Source organism: Oryx dammah, unplaced genomic scaffold (genome assembly GCF_014754425.2).
Source record: "Oryx dammah isolate SB20612 unplaced genomic scaffold, SCBI_Odam_1.1 HiC_scaffold_26, whole genome shotgun sequence".
NCBI lineage: Eukaryota > Metazoa > Chordata > Mammalia > Artiodactyla > Bovidae > Oryx > Oryx dammah.
The window spans coordinates 96,591,480-96,610,461 of NW_024070210.1; the positions used below are offsets into that span (position 1 = coordinate 96,591,480).

General features: G+C 37.6%; 1 protein-coding gene and 1 long non-coding RNA gene across 2 annotated transcripts in view; one reads left to right on the top strand and one right to left on the bottom strand.

Annotated features, from left to right (window-relative positions):
- Positions 1-18,102, top strand: part of LOC120852638 (coiled-coil domain-containing protein 112) — a 31,865-nt gene extending 13,763 nt beyond the window's left edge. Inside the window, exons 4-10 of the mRNA XM_040225976.1 lie at positions 6,033-6,122; positions 8,297-8,372; positions 8,773-9,163; positions 13,094-13,504; positions 14,938-15,033; positions 16,201-16,319; positions 16,546-18,102. Of these exons, the coding sequence (XP_040081910.1) occupies positions 6,033-6,122; positions 8,297-8,372; positions 8,773-9,163; positions 13,094-13,504; positions 14,938-15,033; positions 16,201-16,319; positions 16,546-16,576 (1,214 nt within the window). The 3' untranslated portion in view covers positions 16,577-18,102. The remainder of the gene's footprint in view (positions 1-6,032; positions 6,123-8,296; positions 8,373-8,772; positions 9,164-13,093; positions 13,505-14,937; positions 15,034-16,200; positions 16,320-16,545) is intronic.
- On the bottom strand, positions 9,057-15,732 carry LOC120852639. The gene is made up of 4 exons (XR_005718602.1): positions 15,602-15,732; positions 15,146-15,264; positions 12,516-12,577; positions 9,057-9,142 (listed from the first exon to the last, which is right to left on the bottom strand). It is a non-coding gene; the product is annotated as an uncharacterized LOC120852639 (long non-coding RNA).
- Positions 18,103-18,982: the final 880 nt, after the last annotated feature.

An 18,982-nucleotide genomic window follows, 5' to 3' on the forward strand; every position in this document is an offset into this window, starting at 1 on the left:
TGCGTTGACTGTTACAGTCTCTATCAAGATACATTCTAATTGGTGTAATGAGTTTATCTTTTAAGGATATGTATTTATTTTGGGGGGGGGTCACTATTTAGTCTGGATATTTATACCTGTCTTAATAGGAAAAAGAGAGTTTTGTCTTCTGGTTGTCAAATCAGTTAATGATACTACATTATTTTAAAGTAAAGGAAGGGTGCCTTAAAGATCTGCATGGGCTGGGCTTGCAAAAGGATCAACATGCCTTTAGCTGGAAGTGTACTGTAGCCTTCCTTGGAAGAGGAACAGAAGAAACATAAAAAGACACAGCTGGTTCAAAGTCCAAATTCTTACTTTATGTATGTAAAATGTCCAGGTAGCTACAAGATTCGGAGAAGGCAATGGCAGCCCACTCCAGTACTCTTGCCTGGCAAATCCTATGGATGGAGGAGCCTGGTAGGCTGCAGTCCATGGGGTCGCTAAGAGTCAGGCACGACTGAGTGACTTCCCTTTCACTTTTTACTTTCATGCATTGGAGAAGGAAATGGCAACCCACTCCAGTGTTCTTGCCTGGAGAATCCTGGGGATGGGGAAGCCTGGTGGGCTTCTGTCTATGGGGTCGCACAGAGTCGGACACGACTGAAGCGACTTAGCAGCAGCAGCAGCAGCTACAAGATTACTTACAGCCAGGCTTACACAGTGGTGTTTGGTGTAGGTTGTTCAACTGTTGTGCCAGCCAATAGGAGGAAAGGCCAGACTCAGAAGGATGTTCATTTAGAAGAAAGCAATACTAATGATCCACAGTTTCCTGAATCTGTGTCCTTTCACAGGAAGCCTTTTCAGTTCAGTGATTCCAGTTAATCTACCAAGATAATGTAATTATGTTTAATTTTTTGCAAGGTTTGCAACAACGCTCTCATATTTTGGTGTCAGTTTTTAAATAAAGCTTTGCTTATGGGCAACAGATTTAAAAAATAAAGGAAAACTGATTACTGGGTGTCTGATCTTAGCTCATCACCAGGATCCTATTGACTGAATCCCAGACTCAGTAAGCATCAACAGATTCAGAACCTGTATGACCGTTAAAGTGCTCGAGTCACATAGTTGCTTAAACCTGAGTTTACTTGTCTGTGATATATTAATAAAACCTGCTGTTTCTGCCATAGGAGAGCTGTCTGTACATCTGGTGAAATAGTATTGGGTAGGCTAAAAGCTTCATTCGGGTTTTTCCATAAGTTGTTATGGAAAAACCCAAATGAACCTTTCGGCCAACCTAATATATAAGAAAGTGTTAGAGATTGTACAGTGAATATGTTCTACTGCTTGTTATGAATATTAATAATTATTAACTGTACTAAATGTTGGCCTTAAGAATTTTACAAGAATACCTTGTTTCCTTGTAGAGTAGATTTTTTAAACTGCAAAGTCCTTATTTTATAGTAAAAACACGTCTTAACTTTGATTAAAGGAAAAGTAATGGTTTTCAGGGGCTTCCCAGGTGGTGCTAGTGGTAAAGAACCTACCTGCCAATACAGGAGACATAAGAGATGTGGGTTTGATCCCTGGGTCAGAAAGATTCCCCTGGAGGAGGGTATGACAACCCACTCCAGTATTCTTGCTTGGAGAATCCCATGGGTAGAGGAGCCTGGCAGGTTACGGTCCATAGGGTCGCAAAGAGTCACACACAAGTGAATCAACTTAGCACAGCACAGCACAGCAAAGGTTACCAACCAACCAAGCTTTATAAAATATTAAGACTTATCACATAGAGATTATACTGCTCATGAGACACCTTTGTAGTTAATTAAAAGAAATTTTTAGTAAGTTTTTCCTTTCAGAATATAAGATTGCACTATTTTAAAAAGTCATCTTTTGTCAGACAGTGGCAAGAATCATTCTCTCTCTTCTGTTGGAATGATGAAAGCTAACATAAATGCCGGATTTCCAGTTCTCCTCTTTGATTCATAGAAGAATCTGAGCATCCCTTGTTTAATATTGATGTTTCTTAATATCCCTCAGTTCTTTTACAGACAAGAAGGCTGATCTTTCTGTCTCTGCATCATGCCGTTAAGTAGAGTATCTCCATTCTGTGCATTTTAAGTCACTTGATTTTCTCCCTTTTAAGGCACTTTATTTTTATTTTCTAATTTCCCTTTGTCTACAATTTTGCTTCTCTTTATTCATACTTTGTGTTTATCTTATCTTGGAGAAGAAGGAATGCATTGCATTAATATAAGGATATAGAAATTTCTCTTTCACATGTTTCAGCTCAGAAGCATTAAATAGCTATACTTTACCTCAAATATTATGTCACATTTTAGCCTGTATTTATGTAATGTTGTACTTGAATGCTTTGCCTATTTAGTGCAGAATGTCAGTTCCAAATGAATTAATAAAAGATCATTTTCCTTATAGTGGTATCATTGTAGCTGTTCAAACTATGGCAAATGTAAAACAACAGAAAACACTTTCCTGATTACAAGGGAAGTTTCGTGACCTAAAATTCCAAAAATGAGTAAGACCTTATAAAATACATTGGGTAAAGTTTCTACTTTTATAGAACTCTGGAATTTTAATAAAAAAAGGAAAAATCCAAAGCCATATATGCATATTTTGGTTTGTTTTGAATATTAGCCCTGGCTTCCAGCCTAAAGATAAACTTTTTTAAAAAAATAACTGTTTTTGAGGACGTTTGAACAGAGGCTTTTGGTGTTTCATGTTCATTTGTGGAAGAGTTGCCAAAAAAAATAAGGGGGAGGTACAAGCAAAATACCCAAAGATGATGATCAAATATTAGTATATGAATATGTATATGAATATGAATATTTGACTTTATCCTAGTAATTTAAGTAAATATTACAGTAAGGTTACTACTTCAGAAGGGAAATATGAAAGAAGAAAATAATCTAGTCTTCCTGCTGATGACACAGAGCATCTGAAAATGGCTCTGAGACGCTTTGTTCTGCAGGCGTTTATTGTGGGCCTAGCACCTTACTTTAGACCAGTCCTTTGGCTGCACTTGGCGACCTGTAGCATAGCAGTAGCAGCGTCTCTCAGACGTGTCTGACTCCATAAACTGTAGCCCACCAGGCTCCTCTGTCTGTGGGATTTTCCAGGCAAGAATACTAGAGTGGGTTGCCATCCCTTTCTCCAGAGGATCTTCCTGACCCAGGGATTGAACCCAGGTCTCCTGCATTGCAGGCCGACTCTTTACCATCTGAGCTACAGGGAAACCTATAGCATAGACACCACTAAATGGCCCTGAGATGTCTCCTCAAGGCCATGACTGTGACACCAGTGGGTGTCACCAGCCCATCTTAGATGGTGTAGTTAGATAAAGTTAATTCTCACTGGGCAGTTTGTCAGTATTCATAGCATTAGTATTGGCAATACAGTTTTAATATTCTAACAGTAATTGAGATCAACTCTATGTCCATAAATTATAGCAAAAAGGAAAAAACTGTTAAAGAATAAAACATGACTAAAATTATGCTACTGATCCATGTATTGGAGTGTCCAATAACTCAGTCTCCAGAGTTAAAAAAATATTTCTAAGGACATTTCCCTGCACAGGTTATAATAAGACTTAACCTATTGTGCCTTAAAATATTAGACGAAATTAGATGCTTTATTTAGAGCAAGAGTTGGCTCAGGCTATTTTAACACTCATAAACCATATTTTGTTCTTTAATTGCTCTTCAGTAATTTACTAGGTGAGGGTGATCAGTCTTGTGTGAAGAATCCTGAATTGGTAACCACATTTGTCATAGACTTATTTTAAAGTACATCCTTCTTCCTTCAGTCAGTTCAGTTCAGTTCAGTCGCTCAGTCGTGTCCGATTCTTTGAGACCCCATGAATCGCAGCACGCCAGGCCTCCCTGTCCATCACCAACTCCCGGAGTTCACTCAGACTCACGTCCATCAAGTCCGTGATGCCATCCAGCCATCTCATCCTCTGTCGTCCCCTTCTCCTCCTGCCCCCAATCCCTCCCAGCATCAGGGTCTTTTCCAATGAGTCAACTCTTTGCATGAGGTGGCCAAAGTACTGGAGTTTCAGCTTCAGCATCAGTCCTTCCAATGAACACCCAGGGCTGATCTCCTTCAGAATGGACTGGTTAGATCTCCTTGCAGTCCAAGGGACTCTCAAGAGTTTTCTCCAACACCACAGTTCAAAAGCATCAATTCTTTGGCGCTCAGCTTTCTTCACAGTCCAACTCTCACATCCATACATGACCACTGGAAAAACCATAGCCTTGACTAGATGGACCTTAGTTGGCAAAGTAATGTCTCTGCTTTTGAATATGCTATCTAGGTTGGTCATAACTTTTCTTCCAAGGAGTAAGTGTCTTTTAATTTCATGGCTGCAGTCACCATCTGCAGTGATTTTGGAGCCCCAAAAAATAAAGTCTGACACTATTTCCACTGTTTACCCATCTATTTCCCATGAAGTGATGGGACCAGATGCCATGATCTTAGTTTTCTGAAAGTCGAGCTGTAAGCCAACTTTTTCACTCTCCTCTTTCACTTTAATCAAGAGGCTTTTTAGTTCCTCTTCACTTTCTGCCATAAGGGTGGTGTCATCTTATTTCTCCTGGCAGTCTTGATTCCAGCTTGTGCTTCTTCCAGCCCAGGATTTCTCATGATATACTCTGTATATAAGTTAAATAAGCAAGGTGAAAATATACAGCCTTGATGTACTCCTTTTCCTGTTTGGAACCAGTCTGTTGTTCCATGTCCAGTTCTAACTGTTGCTTCCTGACCTGCATACAGGTTTCTCAAGAAGCAGGTCAGGCGGTCTGGTATTCCCATCTCTTTCAGAATTTTCCACAGTCTATTGTGATCCACACAGTCAAAAGCTTTGGCATAGTCAATAAAGCAGAAATAGATGTCTTTCTGGAACTCTCTTGTTTTTCCATGATCCAGCGGATGTTGGCAATTTGATCTCTGATTCCTCTGCCTTTTCTAAAACCAGCTTGAACATCAGGGAGTTCATGGTTCACGTATTGCTAAAGCCTGGCTTGGAGAATTTTGAGCATTACTTTACTAGCGTGTGAGATGAGTGCAATTGTGCAGTAGTTTGAGCATTCTTTGGCATTGCCTTTCTTTGGGATTGGAATGAAAACTGGCCTTTTCCAGTCCTGTGGCCACTGCTGAGTTTTCCAAATTTACTGGCATATTGAGTGCAGCACTTTCACAGCATCATCTTTCAGGATTTGAAACAGCTCTACTGGAATTCCATCACCTCTACTAGCTTTGTTCATAGTGATGCTTCCTAAGGCCCACTTGACTTCACGTTCCAGGATGTCTGCCTCTAGGTGAGTGATCACACCATCGTGATTATCTGGGTCATGAAGATCTTTTTTGTACAGTTCTTCTGTGTGTTCTTGCCATCTCTTCTTAATATCTTCTGCTTCTGTTAGGTCCATAACATTTCTGTCCTTTGTCAAGCCCATCTTTGCATGAAATGTTCCCTTGGTATCTCTAATTTTCTTGAAGAGATCTCTAGTCTTTCCCATTCTGTTGTTTGCCTCTATTTCTTTGCACTGATTGCGGAGGAAGGCTTTCTTATCTCTCCTTGCTATTCTTTGGAACTCTGCATTCAGATGCTTATATCTTTCCTTTTCTCCTTTGCTTTTCGCTTCTCTTCTTTTCACAGCTATTTGTAAGGCCTCCCCAGACAGCCATTTTGCTTTTTTCCATTTCTTTTCCATGGGGATGGTCTTCATCCCTGTCTCCTGTACAATGTCATGAACCTCCGTTCATAATTCATCAGGCACTCTGTCTATCAGATCTAGTCCCTTAAATCTGTTTCTCACTTCCACTGTATAATCATAAGGGATTTGATATAGGTCATACTTGAATGGTCTAGTGGTTTTCCCTACTTTCTTCAATTTAAGTCTGAATTTGGCAATAAGGAGTTCATGATCTGAGCCACAGTCAGCTCCCAGTCTTGTTTTTGCTGACTGTATAGAGCTTTTCCATCTTTGGCTGCAAATAATATAATCAATCTGATTTCGGTGTTGACCATCTGGTGATGTCCTTCCTTACAGGAGCAAAAATCCAGCAACAATTGGCCAAAATATACAACAATGTAAAGAAACTTCAGCATCAATTAAAAGATGCGAAGCCTACACCTGATTGTAAGTAAATTTACATTTTCAATTTTTTTATGTATTAGTTTTTTCTATTGTTCATTAGAAAAATACATTTTTAAAAAATAAGTTTTTCTATTTGGCATTAATGGAGGAGCTAAATCCTACTTTTTGTTAGAGATTTATAAGGAAACATTGGGAAACTGTAATATCTGCTGTTTATATATTTTTTAGTCTTTAAAATGCTATCAAATGCTTATAAATTATGAAGTAGAACAACTATTAATGTCATGTATAGGATGAATAGGGCTTCCCAGGTGGCACTAGTGGTAAAGAACCCGCCTGCCAGCACAGGAGACAGAATAGATACAGGATTGATCCCTGAATCGAGGAGATCCCTTGGGGGAGGTATGGCAACCCACTCCAGTATTCTTGCCTGGAGTATCCCATGGACAGAGGAGCCTGGTGGGCTAGAGTCCCTGGGGTTGCACAGAGTTAGACACGACTGAGGGACTTAGCAGCAGCAGCAGCTTCAGATGAGGAATCTGTGGTATGCGAAGATTCAGGTTCAGCTGATAAAGAGGAAAAGATTCTTGATTCTTTGCCTACTGTTCCCATCATTTGCTAATTGAAATTACTGCCTTTCAGAGGCATTTCAAATACCTGACGGAATGGCTAAGTAGTATTTGGGCAACTTTTAGTCTTTTGTGAAAGACAAAATAGTGTCTTTGCCTCTTTCCTTATACCAACATTCATTCCTGAGAGATCAAAGCAGTACAGTAAAGTGCTCAAAGCAGTAAAGTGCTCAAGATGTGTCGCTTTAAGAATCAGGCACATGCTGGGTCAAATCCTTGAACTGTCAGGTAAGTGGCTTTAGGCAAGTTACTCAATCTGTTTGAAATTTCACTTACTGAGCTCTGAAATGGAGATAATCATACAGTCTAACTCAGAGTTGTGGGAATGAAGCACGTAGAGTGCTTATGCACTGCTTATAGCATAATCACTAAAAATAGCAAATATCCGAAACCATTAAAAATACTAGAAAAGAACATGGATTACTCTTTTTATGATTATATTATAATTTATAATAATGACAAAAGTCAGAAATCATAAAGAAAAAAGTGGACATAACTGACTATTCAAAAATACCGCAAACCTATCAGAAAAGTTGAAATACAAATTAGGATAATATTAGCAATATATATGTAACTTTAAAAAGCTAATATCCATAATGTGTAAAGAGTGTCTACAAATTTGAACAACAAAGGTAACAGATCAAGAGGATGGGCAAAGATTATAAGTTTTTATAACACAAAACACATATGGAAAAGTGCTCAGGCTTAGTAATTATTATAAAAATGTCAGTTAAGTCAATGATAATAAATTTTTGATTATTTTGGAAATGGCTGGAATTACATGAGAAGGAGCACTCTCAGGACCTGTAAATAGCTCGAGCCTCTTTGAAGGACAATGTGACAGTATTTTACATACTGTAAAGTGGGCATACTTTTTATAGCAATCAGTTATCCTCTAAAAATACTTACTTGAAGGGGGAGGGATAGATTGGGAGTTGGGCATTGACATGTATGTACTGCAAAATAAATAGGCAACAGGGACCTACTGGATAGCACAGGGAATTCTGCTTGAATATGAAAAGAATTTGAAAAAGAATATATACATGTATATTTGCAACTGAGTCACTTTGTTGTACACTTGAAACCAGCACAATAGTGTTAATCAATGATAGTCTAATATAAAATGAAAATTAAAAAATAAAATAAAAACACTTATTTGAGCATCCAAAAATATACTACAGCATTGCATCTATTGAAAGGTTCATCAGTTGGAGAATTAATGATTTAGGGTAGCATTAGACAATGAAATGCTGTGTAGCCATACAAAGAATGAAGTACCATATGTATGTTGATATGGAAAGTTAATTACAACATACTGTTAAACAAAAAGTGCAAGTCACAGAAAACATATGTGATATAGAAGTTTTTTGGAAAAAAAATAATATTTAAGGTATGTATGCTTAGGAAAAAAATGTGAGATAAAAAAATCTCAATCATAAAAATTTACTTTTCAAAAGTACATTTTTTTCTTATCCTTTAGGCTGAGAAATGTTTTGTAATTAAGAGAACGTTCTAATTTTCTTCCTAATTTTTAATTCCTAGTCATAATAAAATATGACATAATTTTTCCCTTTTTTTTTTTTACAGTTGTTGAAAAGCTCAGAGAAATGATGGAGGAAATTGAAAATGCAATTAACACTTTTAAGGAAGAGCAGAGGTTGATGTATGTTTTAAACACATTTTAATTTAAAATTATTTACCTTTATTTTTCAATAACTCTTTACTAAGTAATTGTATGTAAACTATTTTATTGTTACAAATTTAATACTAGTCTTACACAAAAGCAATATAATACCTCTCTTTTGCACTAGGTTTTAGACTGCTTTTCATGTTTAAAGTGAATTTTTATTTATATTTGAAGTCTATAAACTCTAAAATAAGAGTTTGAAAGATTGTTTTTTCCTCTGAGGAAACTCTTTGAAGGCTTAGATTTATAAATGTTAATAATGTGAAGTGGAGAAGATACCAAAAGAGCTGGGAATAATAAAATTTGAAGGAAAACAAAGGGCTAACATGGATTGGTTTGTATCTTATTTTTCAAACTTTTATTTTTAAAATTTTAGATATGAAGAGCTTATTAAAGAAGAGAAAACAACTAATAATGAGTTGAGTGCCATATCAAGAAAAATTGACACATGGGCTTTGGGTAATTCAGAAACAGAGAAGGCTTTCAGAGCAGCATCGAGCAAACTTCCTGTGGACAAAGTCACACCAAGTGCTCTTCCAGAAGAAGTGGTAGAGTTTGAAACGTTCCTTCAGCAGACAGGAGGGCGCCAAGGGGGCTGGGATGATTATGATCACCAGAACTTTGTGAAGATGAGAACCAAGCATAAAGGGAAGCCAGCGTTCATGGGAGAAGTTCTGGAGCACCTTCCCGGAAGAACGCAGGATGAAGTTCAACAGCATGAGAAATGGTATCAAAAATTTCTGGCCCTAGAGGAAAGAAAAAAAGAGGTAATAAGAATTATAATAGCTATTATTTACTGTATATTTCTGTGTTCTAGGACTGTGCTACACTCTTCAACATATATTATTAACTTCAGTGCAACCCTATGAGATATGTTAACGGTTTTCCCCTGTCTCATAGCAGGTGAAACTGAGGCATTGAGAAGTTAAGTCATTTTAGTGGAACTATAGTTGACATAGTTGGGACTTCCCTGGTGGCCAGAGGTTAAAGCGCCTGCCTGGAATGTGGGAGACCTGGGTTCGATCCCTGGATTGGGAAGATCCCCTGGAGAAGGAAATGGCACCCCACTCCAGTACTCTTGCCTGGAGAATCCCATGGAGGGAGGAGCCTGGTGGGCTACAGTCCACGGGATCACAAAGAGTCGGACACGACTGAGTGACTTCACTTCACTTAATAGTTGACATACTCAACATCCAGCATAATCTACTCTAAGAAATAATACAGTGAGTCAGAAAACATCTGACAGCGGTCAGCATTCTCTGTCAACTGGAAATGGGAAATTCAGATTTAACCAGGCTTTTGATAAAAGTCATCATACTGGTGAAGTCCACATTATTTTCAACAGAAAATAAAGAGGGCAGTAGGGAAAAAAAATTCTTTGACTCAAAAGTTTCTAAATAGTTTTGGAACTTTAGTTGCACCACTTATTTTAAAAGACTCAAAGTTTTGGCAACCCCAGAGTACAGAGTAACTCTTAATTGTAGCAAATACCTAAAAGGTCCCATTTTCACAAACATACTACTGTGGCTCTGGTTTAGATTAGGGTTCCTCGACACTGGCATTGGTGACTGTCTGGACTGGATAGTTCTGTACTGTGAGAGCTGTCCTGTGCACTGTACGGTGGTTAGCAGCATCCTTGACCTCCACCCAGGAGATGCCGGCAGCACCACCTTAAATACGGTGATCAAAATATCTCCAGACATTACCAGATGTCCTCTGGAGGGTAGAAATTGCCCCTGGTCAAGAACCATAGGCTTAGATAGTCCTAAGTTGTTTTTTTTTTTTTGTAGACTTGAGCGCAATAAATTTTAATTCAATTTGGTTTGACAAGAAAGGTATGACGGTTCAGCAGACAACATAGCCAAAAAGGAGCATTAAAGAAATACTTGATTCTACATGTAAAGTATTAGAGGAAATAGCTGGTGGTTTGTTGTTGCTATTATTTCTCTCCAAAATAAGTTGAATGTTCATAAGGTCGACACTTAAGACTTTAAGAACACATTTTGAATCATAAGTCATTAAAAAAAAAATAACAATCTAATAATTATTTGGACTTCCCTGGCGGCTCAGACGGTAAAGTGTCTGCCTGCAATGTGAGACCCGGGTTCAGTCCCTGGGTCGGGAAGGAAGTGGCTACCCAGTCCAGTATTCTTGTCTGGAAAATCCCATGGATGGAGGAACCTGGTAGGCTACAGTCCATGGGGTCACAAAGAGATGGACACTACTGAGTGACTTCACACACAAGAATTATTTGGGATTTTTTTCCAGGGGCCAGCAAAGTGGTCTGAGGACTAGCAAAGTCAACATCACCTGGGAACTTGTTAGAATTTAGCAGGGTCCAACCCCAGACCTAGTCTGAACTCAGGGAGTGGGGCCCCAAAATCTGAGTTTAAATAAAGCCTCTAGGTTATTCTGTTAACAAGCTCAAGTTTCAGAACCACCTGTCTAGGGTAAAGGAACAGTGTTGCTTAACTGTGCTTCTTGTAATAAAGGTAAACCACCTAGATTCTGGCTTTCTCTTCTTGTTCCCAGCCACTCTGTTTCCTGATGACTGATGACTGATTGAATGTCGGGGTGATATAGGAAAGAGTGTGAAAGAGGAGATGTCATTTACTAAAGCAGGACATATTCGAGGAGAAGTGGGAAGTTTGGGAGTATAGCATCAGGAATGCAGTTTTGTATTTTGGGGTTTTTTTGGCCGTACCCTGCGGCATGCAGGATATTAAATTCCCTGAGCAGGGATCAAACCCATGCCCCCTGCGGTGAAAGCATGGAGTCTTCACCACTGGGTGGCCAGCCAAGTCCAGAAATGCATTTTAAATCTGTTGAGTTGAGAAGGTTGAGTAGAAAATTTACCATTCTTATCTCCCACTTCCTTTAACATATCCTATGTTTTGCCTAAATGAACATACTTCTTTTCAGACGCTCCATGATCTTTCTGGTCCATGTCCTCTTGCTGATCTTGTTCTCACTTTCTGGAACCTCCTTCTTTCTTCCACCCTCCACTGCTAACTCACCTACATCTGCCCAGACCATATGCTGCTTCCTTTTGCCTACTCACCCCTCAGAATTTCACTAGCACTTGTTTATATGTCTTGTGTGATATGCGATGGCATGTTCTAAAATATGTTCTAGTATTCATGCGCATGTCTTATCTCACCTAGAGCAGTGCTGGTCAAACTTGGTCCATGGACTGGATGTTAGTTTGCAAACTATTTCTGGTCTTCAATGAGTTATTATGATTATACAAGAATCAGCTACCCAGTAAGCATGCTATTTTGGAGAAGGCAGTGGCACCCCACTCTAGTACTCTTGCCTAGAAAATCCCATGGACGCAGGAGCCTGGTGGGCTGCAATCCATGGGGTCGAGAAGAGTTGGACACGACTGAGTGACTTCACTTTCACTCTTCACTTTCATGCATTGGAGAAGGAAATGGCAACCCACTCCAGTATTCTTGCCTGGAGAATCCCAGGGACGGGGGAGCCTGGTGGGCTGCTGTCTATGGGGTCGCACAGAATCGAACACGACTGACGCGACTTAGCAGCAGCAGCAGCAAGCATGCTATTTAGTTCAAGTGACTGTTTTTTCATAGAAAACTCCCTCGTTGAAAGAAGCAGTACATTGATTTGCCTTCCGGCATGAATTCCTGATATTGTTGTGGACTGGGACTTTGAGTGGCACTGGCCTAGATGGCAGTTGGTATTGTTTAATCACCTGTGGTTCCTATTCACATTGTCTTGCGTATAGTACACGCAGCATAAGCATGTATTTCATGAAAGTGGATGATATATCATGAGGAATTTCAGGAAAAGTAATTCCGTTTCCTTTATGGCATAGAAAAGGCCGCTAGAATTTTAAATAATCTTTACATACCCACATATAAAGATATGAAGCTATTCCCCCCTCCTTTTTTTTTTACACTTTTGAAGCACTATGTGCCAGGCACTGACTCATTTAAACTTCAGAACAACCCTGTTTGAGAAATGCTGCCTGCCACTTACAGATGAGCAAAATGAGGACAGAGACATGTAACGACTCATCCAAGGTTACATCCAGTAAATGGCAAAGCCAGGATTTGGTCCCAGATACCTGGCTTCAGACCACATATCCTCACCTACCTCACTTTTAACTCCTTTTCTGAATTTGACCAGAGATGGGTCACTCAGAAGGGATTATAAGCCTAGAAAGAGAATTTGGAAACAGAAGTGAAATGATCAGAGGAAAGGACTGTTTCCCTCTGAACATCAAGGAAGGAGGTAAAGGGGAGGAGGAGACTTCATGAGGTGCAGTCCTTGTGTACCTGGTGATTCAAAGAGGAAGAGAAAGGCCAATGGAAAGGCCATTATTTAGTGTTTTAAAAGATACATTAAATTTTTTACAAAGAGAAGTAGAAAAAAATTGCATTGGTTTAAAAAACCACTTTTCAAACCTAAGCAACAAGCATACTGCAGTCACTATGTAGAAAGAGATACGGATTTGAGGTTGTATCTTAAAATGCTTTTGGTGGGAATTCCCTGGCAATCCAGTGGTGAAGACTTGGTGCTTTCACTGTTGAGGCCCAGGTTTGGTCACTGGTTGGGGAACTAAGATGCCACATGCTTCACGGTGCAGCCAAATAAAAATAAAATAAAAAATAAAATGTTTTTGGTTATTAAAAAAATTTTTTTCTTGCTATTGTTGTTTTTTAACCGCATAGTCTATTCAGCATTGGAAAACCAAAAAGCAGCAAAAAAAGGAGGAAATTTTCAAATTAAAGGAAAAAGGTAGCATACAAGTACTTTCTCATAGTAAACAGGAAGATAATCAAAAACAAAAAGAAGAACAAAGAAAGAAGCAAAAATTGGCCATTGAAGCTTGGAAAAAACAGAGAAGTATAGAAATGTCAATGAAAAATGCTTCCCAGTTAAAAGAGGAGGAAGAGAAAGAGAAAAAGCAGCAGAGAGAGCGTCAGCGCCAGTGTAAACTAAAATTGCTGCTGGAGACTTACACCCAACAGAAGAAAGAACAGGAGGAATTTTTGAGACTTGAAAAGGAGGTACGGGAAAAGACAGAAAAGGCAGAAAAAAGGAAAACTGCTGCTGATGAAATTTCCAGGTTTCAAGAAAGAGTGAGTAAATACATTTCCTGAATAATTTTTCAGTGATACACATGGACGTATGACTTCCAGGCTCAATTCAGCAAAAATTAATTGAATGCTTCTTAGGTATCTGGCCTGGACCTAGCATTAGTACTCCAAAATAAGTAGGCTGTGCTCCCTGCTTTCTAGTAGGTTATAGTCTAGTGGGAATGACTGGTGTGCAAATAGGGGACTTCGCTGTGATATGGTAAACAGTGTGGCGCTTGAGGTACCGACAGACAGTTTGGGGAGGTGGAGTGCACGGAGGGAGGCTCACCACAGCTGTGTGAGACAGAAGGCAACACTTGAGTCTTGAAAGAGAAGAAAGGGAAGGAAAGGGGAGCTCCTTCCTAGCAGAGGGAACAGCATGAATGGGCAGCTTGGAGGAGCGTAACAGTAGTTTATGGGGGAAACTAAACACTCCAGTATTCTTAGGGGGAGACGGAAGCCAGTATCAAGGGGAGACAGAAGCCAGCAGGAGGCGAGACTGGAAAGGCAGCCACAGTCCAGGCCACAAAGGTCTTGTCTGCTCTGCCAGACTGGCTGGGTTTTCCCCGTAGGCGATTTGCTTACTTGGTCAATGTCCAGCTTCCTACCATAGTGTAAGCTCCATGAAGGCAGAGGTTTTGTCCTTTTTGTTCATGCTTTACCCTGAGGGTCTAGCACATTATACTCAGTATATACTTAAAGGAATCAAGGTTATTGCTGAGAGGTAGGATTATAGTGATTTTAAACAAATGTATACAAGAAAACTCCTAATCAAAGAAAGAAGTTGCAGTCTCATCAGATAGGGCAGAATTCAGTCCAAATATATTAAAGACAAGGAAGGGTACTTTAAAATGAAAAAGAGTACAAATGAGAGATAACTTAGGAATTGCATCAAAATATACATGCAAATATGGGCAACATTCATAAAGCAAAACATAAGGGAAGTACAAAGAAAAATAATAATAAATAATAGGCATAACACATTACTAATGGTATTTCTTTTGGCTCATATATAAAAATCTCCCTAAACAACCAAAGATCCATTCCCCAAAAACGCAAGCAAGTCACATAATAAAAGACTTAGAAAAAAAGAAAACCTTGTATTATACAGAAAGTATAATGCAGGAGATCTAAAACCAGACATCTCTGTATTGATAACTGAAAATTTTACCCAGTAAAAGAAAGAAGTTTTAGATTGACCCATAAAATAAAACAAACAGTTGAAAGAAGGTGATTCAGAAAGGATGTGCATGTGTTACATTGATATTCAGAGAAAATAAAGCCCTTAGGTTTTCTCTTTTTGGAAAAAGTTGATATTAAAGGTATATTGCTGTATAAGGTAATTTAATTTTACATGCAAGCAACTAAACTTTGAAACAAATTCTAGTTAATTTTACTTCTTAATGTTATCTTTTTTGTTGGTATATGTCTTTTAGGATTTACATAAACTTGAATTGAAAATTCTGAATAGACAATTAAAGGAAGATGAGAAGGCAGAAAAACAAAGAAAACTGGCAAAATTAAAAGAAAAGGTACTCTACACTGAGATTAATTTATTTTCATTGTTATAATTCTTTTATTTGTAAGGATACAAACATAAAATCCAGTTCTCTTTTATCTCCATCTCCTTTATTTCATACTTACTTATTTACCAATTACAAAGCAACTGTTTTAATTCTACCATTTCACATTATAAGCACCTCGTTTTCTTTTACCCTGAATTCCTTCTCTCTTCCTGCTCTTTGTTCTTTTCTTCATTCTTCCTATGTGAAAAAAAGTGAAAGTGTTAATTGCTCATTTATGTATAACTCTTTGCGACCCCATGGGCTGTGGCCCACAAGGCTCCTTTGTTCATGGAATTCTCCAGGCCAGAATACTGGAGTAGGTAGCCTTTCCCTTCTCCAGGGGATCTTCCCAACCCAGAGATCGAACCCAGGTCTTATGCATCGCAGGTGGCTACTTTATTGTCACCAGAGAAGAAGCCCCCATTCTTCCTATATGAGCCTGTATTTTAGATCTATAGCAACGATGAGCATTGTTTAATTTCATTGGTGATAAAGATACTAGTGACTCTCACAGATGAAACAAAGGACTACTTACTGGTGGTTATTTATCTTAAATTTATTGTCCGTCATAGTTTGCTGAGTTATATTTCCCTCATGCTGCTGCTGCTGCTGCTAAGTTGCATCAGTCGTGTCTGACTCTGAGCAACCCCATAGACAGCAGCCCACCAGGCTCCCCTGTCCTTGGGATTCTCCAGGCAAGAACACTGGAGTGGGTTGCCATTTCCTTCTCCAATGCATGAAAGTGAAAAGTGAAGTTGCTTAGTCGTGTCTGACTTGGAGCCCACCATGCTCCTCTGTCCATGGGATTTTCCAGGCAAGAGTACTGGAGTAGGGTGCCATTGCCTTCTCTGACTTCCCTCATGAGAGAAATACAAAAAAATAACAGCGGAAGTAAAATAAAGTAACTAGAAAAAATAAATTAACATTTTATTAGTAAATTGATGTAATCCAAATTTTATTTTAGCTGTATGTGCACAATTAGAAGATTACTGAAGAGGTTATTAACAGGGTTATATCTGTCTAGGGAATATCAAGTATTTTTCTTAAACCTACTTTCTGTTACTAAGGATCTTACAAGTACAAACTGAATAGTTCATATAAATTAACTGGCACTCATTTTCCTTCTGATTACAGGTTGAAAACAATGTTAGTAGAGATCCCTCTAGACTTTACAAACCTACCAAAGGTTGGGAAGAACGGACCAAAAAGATAGGACCAACAGGCTCTGGGCCACTTCTACATATCCCACATAGGTAAAGAAGGAGTTCGAATGGGTGTTCACTCTACAATAACCTAGTAAACTGTATATGAACTGTATATATTTTATGTAATTTATATATATTTTATAATAAAGTTTACTATAAACTTTTTAAAAAGTATATAGATAAAACAAATCTATATACTTTTTTAAAAGTTAACATTTAATCAAGACTTTAAAAAAATACCCTATATATTTATACTCTCTTTTCTTCTCCTTAGGGCTATTCCAACCTGGAGACAAGGAGTTTAGAAAATATGGGATCATGAAATTGGCATTCAGTTGATGAGAATGTTAGCATACGGAGTTATAGGAGGAGAGAATGACCATGTCCTTAAAATTTTATTAGCCTCTTCAGATTGATTATTGTGTTGCATGTGAATTGGCAGGTATTAAGTTCTACAATGCATTGTCATTAGTATTTCTTGTTTATACTAAGAGGGTAATTAATATATGTTGGCTTACTGATGTAAAAGTTCTTTGAATAAGTTTATGTTAGAAACAGTATTTTATTTAAATACTTAAAACATTTGAAAGATTTTTTTTTTTTTGTCATGGCATGGCAAAATAAATTGAGACAATCATAGAGTGACATTTTTAAACCAAGATTTTGTACCATTTATAACTTGGAACTAAATTAACATGAGTAACAAAAATTTTAAGTTTTTTCTTTTGAGTTATGAAATAAGTTAGAACTTTTTCTAAGTTTAACAAATTGGTAATTTGTCAGTTACTACATTTTTGTGTAACAAATATTTTGTATTTGTTTGAAGCATGCTTTGTTTTATAAGGAAAATATTTATTTTAAAAATACACTTCTCACCTCCTATATATTCTGTTATTTGCATTGTTGATAAACAGTCTTACTGGTCTCCTTCAGCTGTTTCACGTCTCCGTTCAGCCTTCCTGGGCCCACACGTTTATAAACCTGCGTCCTTTCTCATCTTCTCGGCTGATGCAGTTTTCTTTGGTGCTTTGTTTGCCTCAAGATACCAAAGTTTTGTTTTTAACAGCATCGGAAGTAAGCTGACTTTAAAGGACTATGATATTTCTTAGTGGTATTTAAAATTTTTAAACTGGTAGACTAATAACATTTGGTCAAAAGAGTCAGTTTTAAAATTTCCAAACTTTTATAAATGAAAACACAATTTAGCTTCATTCGACACAATTTTATGAAAAAAATTTTTTTTAATCTTAGTTCCTAACTTGAAGTAGTTTCCACCATACAGGAAGGGCATCACATACATGATAAATATAAGAAATTTCTTATAACTTTCATCTCAGAGTATGTTAATTATAATTTGATCATTTAGGTCAAATGATTTAGATACAAATTTACTAGGAGTAGTGTTTAAAACCTTTTCTTATTTCACAGTTAATACTCAAAGTAGATGGCTTCCAAATTTTGGAAACTGAATTCTATTTATACAATTCTTGGTTCAAAAAGAGAGAATTAATATAAAACACAGTTACTCAGGAATGCCCATTTTATTTGTTGCACTTGTTCTCCTTAACTTTTTTAAATGATTTGAGGTAGCTTAGAAATAAAATACAAATAACAGGACAAGAGAATTTAAAAACAGAATTGAATAACAACAAGATAGAGCAAAGTAAAGGTTTCTTATGCATTGCTTTCTAACGTGTTGCTTTTTTGTTGTACACAAATACAGCTTTCTGTTTCCTGCATTTAAGGTAAGCCTATTGTATTGGGTGAGATGATTCTTACAGTTTTTACTTAATTTTTTTTTTTTTTATAAAAGAAAGTATAGTATTTTGAAGAAACTGTCCTTGTAGTTGTATCTGAAGTAGATAAGGAATTTATCATATGGATCCTTTGTATAAAGGATGTAGAGGAAACATAATGTTTACAGTTACAGGCTCATGGAAAAGATGTCAAATAAACATTTCTTATACTGGATTAAGAAATTGAGGGAAAAAACACTAAAGGAAAAATGTTATAAAGCACCCACAATTCTACTACTCTAAAGGTAACTTCTTCTGAAAATATACCTACATATTTTAAGTAGCTATTCTTAGAGTACATTTTAGATACTATACTATTATCACTTAGCATTACATCATGTACAATTTTTCTATGTTTCTATATAATTCAAACATCATTTAATAGCTAAATAATATTCGGTTTTATAGATACTCTGTCATTCCTATACTTTGAAGACTTGTGGTCTACATTTTTTAGCTAATAATGTGCAGTGACATTCTGTGTGAAGGGTTAGATTCTGTCACATGTATGTTAGAATTCTTGTATGGTCAGAATCACCCATGAGAAGGTGGATGATTACTTACCTAGGAAGTATATTCTCTCTCAGTGAGTCCACCATAGAAATATTTTCTCCATTTGGATCATATTAGTAGTTCTTGAGCTGAGAATCAGATGAAATATTTGGCTTCCCACTAAGAGCCAGGTTGTCTTTCTGTCTGAGCTTTGAATAGCTTCAGCCATTTGGTGGTGTATCTGTGCAAGTGAGAAAAATCTTCATTGTAATCGTGGAATGAAAACTCCTCTAGACTGGACATACCTATGGACAGTGACTCTTGGCCTCCATGTTTGTACAGAAGCACCAAGGACAGCCTTCTGCCCATACCTGGCAGTTTGTTAATGTAGTATGTGTTAAAGACACGTAGGAATACCTGGAA